We start from the raw sequence: 2,382 nt of genomic DNA, 5'->3' as shown, positions 1-2,382 counted from the left end.
CGAGAAGGAACACATACAACACTGAGTAGCATCATTCTCCATAGCGAGAAGGAACACATACAACACTGAGTAGCATCATTCTCCATAGCGAGAAGAAACACATACAACACTGAGTAGCATCAGGATGTTTAGAAATTTCAGAGTACTGGTCCTTGGACTTGGAGTTCTTTCTGGTGACAGGAAGGAAAAATTAACAATGTAGAGATAGTAAAATCTCCTTCAAGAACAGAGTGACCTTTCAAAGCCCTGCCATACCTAGTAGTCAGCCATAAAGTATGCACTGAACAAAACTTGAAGGAAAGAATTTCTGAACCATCACAACACATATAGGTCAGAAAAAATATTTACATTACAAAGTAAGGGGAGTAAGTCAGCTTGCTGAGCAAGTATCTGGGCATACTATTAGGCAATGAAAATCCTCACTCCCAAGTTGATGGTAAATTCCTAGAACTTCCTCAGTCTGCCATAGATGTTTTCCCTTCCTCTTTCTTCCTCCTGAATCCTACAAATATTCTAAGTCTCACGGCTGCAACTCAATCTTTCTTCAAGCTTCTATATGAGCACTATAGGCTGGAGTTTTATATCTTATGTTTTATTTTCAATATTATTACTCTTGGGGTTATAAGAAACCCAAAGACCAGAATAACATCCTCTTGACGTCAGCACACTTTAGGGCAGTGATTCTCAACCTTCCTAAAGTCCAGCCACAAAATTATTTTCCTTGCTACTCCCATAACTATAATTTGCTACTGTTATGAATCATACTATAAATATCTATGATTTCTGATGGTTTTAGGCAGTCCCTGTTAAGGGTCACACAACCCCTGAAGGAGATAAGACCTACAGGTTGGGAACCACTGCCCTAGGGTAAAAATGAAAGAGGCTTCAGTGCAATGCATACTCAGAAGAGTTATTTCATGCTGTGAGCTGCAGGGGCAGGACCTGCTCCACGGCTTATCGCCAAACCTAGACACACGTTATTGGAGACCCCTGTTTTCTCTTTTATATTACTGTTAGTTATTTTCAAATTTTATAAAGAAACTGCCCTGCAGAGAAACATAACTTTCTTCTTACTCTAAGGAGATGGGCGTGATCTATTCGGGTTTAAGTAATTTGAAAAGTTGAAGAGACATTTATTTACCAGGCTTGACTCTTGGCGGTTTGGGTGTTGATAGTCGTTTGGGTGTGGAAGGAATAGATGTAGTTTGCTGAGGAGCTGCAAGAAGAGTTAATACAGCTTTGGTAAGTGATACTTCCCAAAGGCCAGCCACACTGTGCCTGTAAACATAAATACACAACCCTACTGAATGAAAGAAGGACTAGAGAGTTGTCTTTGTATTTCTAGATGCCCATGCTGTGCGTGCTTTCTACAGAGTACATATTCAATAAGTTTAAGTGTTCCCTGGGCCCAAAAGAATCATGTTTGTATAAAGGAGTGCTTAAATTTCTACTTGAGGAAAAATACTACTCAGTTAAAGATACTGGTAACTGAGCAGCATGAAGGCTCTTTAGATTATAACATATGTCTAACATATGTCATATGATATTTATACAACTTATACAATATTTTGGATTTATAGAATGGGAAAGAACATTCAGAACATCTTTATCTTGCAGTTCATTAGCACCTTCACCAGACACCATTATTTCATTTTCTTTGTATGGCACGCGCTCTCTCACATCTTTCTTCAGCATATCCAGGATTGCAGGGACTACTTGGTTCTTTCTGAACTACCATGGATTGGATGCTACTACTATGCTCAACAGAAAGAAATATACTTAAAACAATCATCATTTGCTCCTGCTATACTTTTATGGTCAACAATGTTGAAAGCAATCAAAACCTGAATCAAGTGTATGTGTCCAAATTCACCTCCAATAAAGTAATATGAGCAAGCTAAGATGGTCTCACAGCTGCTTCATTAAAGATGGACATAAAGATGGACAAGGCCTTTGCCAAAATGAGTGGCAACACTAGGACTCCAGAAAAAGGTCTCTCTCAGCACTCACTCCCAACAATAACGAAATCCAACTCATCCCCCATTACCCCCCACCCCCCACCCCAGATCTCCCCTTCTGGCTTGGCAGGAGACATAGACTGTAGACCCCTGACCTAGTCACTCTGTCCTTCCTGAGCTGGTATACCAGCTGCGCCACCCCCACCCTTCCCACCCCCCCCCCACTGCCTGATGAGAGGTGGAACACTGGACCACAGTCCTTAACAAAATGGCTTTGTTTTAATACACAGCTTCCCTTTCTCCCTATAACCATCAGTGAATACCCAACAGGAGTAGTGTTAAAAAGAAATCAGCTGGGTGTGGTGGCTCACGCCTTTAATCCCAGCACTTGGGAGGCAGAGGCAGGTAGATTTCTGAGTTCGAG

The 2,382-nt window shown here is 41.1% G+C and overlaps 1 protein-coding gene across 3 annotated transcripts in view; it reads right to left on the bottom strand.

Annotated features, from left to right (window-relative positions):
• The window catches only part of Abi3bp (ABI family member 3 binding protein), a 211,814-nt gene that overhangs the window by 85,815 nt on the left and 123,617 nt on the right, over nt 1–2,382 (bottom strand). For all 3 annotated transcript variants that reach the window (XM_021184505.1, XM_021184507.1, XM_029470388.1), the window contains exon 18: nt 1,142–1,216. In XM_021184505.1, the coding sequence (XP_021040164.1) occupies nt 1,142–1,216 (75 nt within the window). The remainder of the gene's footprint in view (nt 1–1,141; nt 1,217–2,382) is intronic.

Source organism: Mus caroli, chromosome 16, assembly GCF_900094665.2.
Source record: "Mus caroli chromosome 16, CAROLI_EIJ_v1.1, whole genome shotgun sequence".
Lineage (NCBI taxonomy): Eukaryota > Metazoa > Chordata > Mammalia > Rodentia > Muridae > Mus > Mus caroli.
The sequence above is the reverse complement of the archived record's forward strand: the minus strand, read 5'-3'. Positions and strand labels throughout refer to the sequence as shown.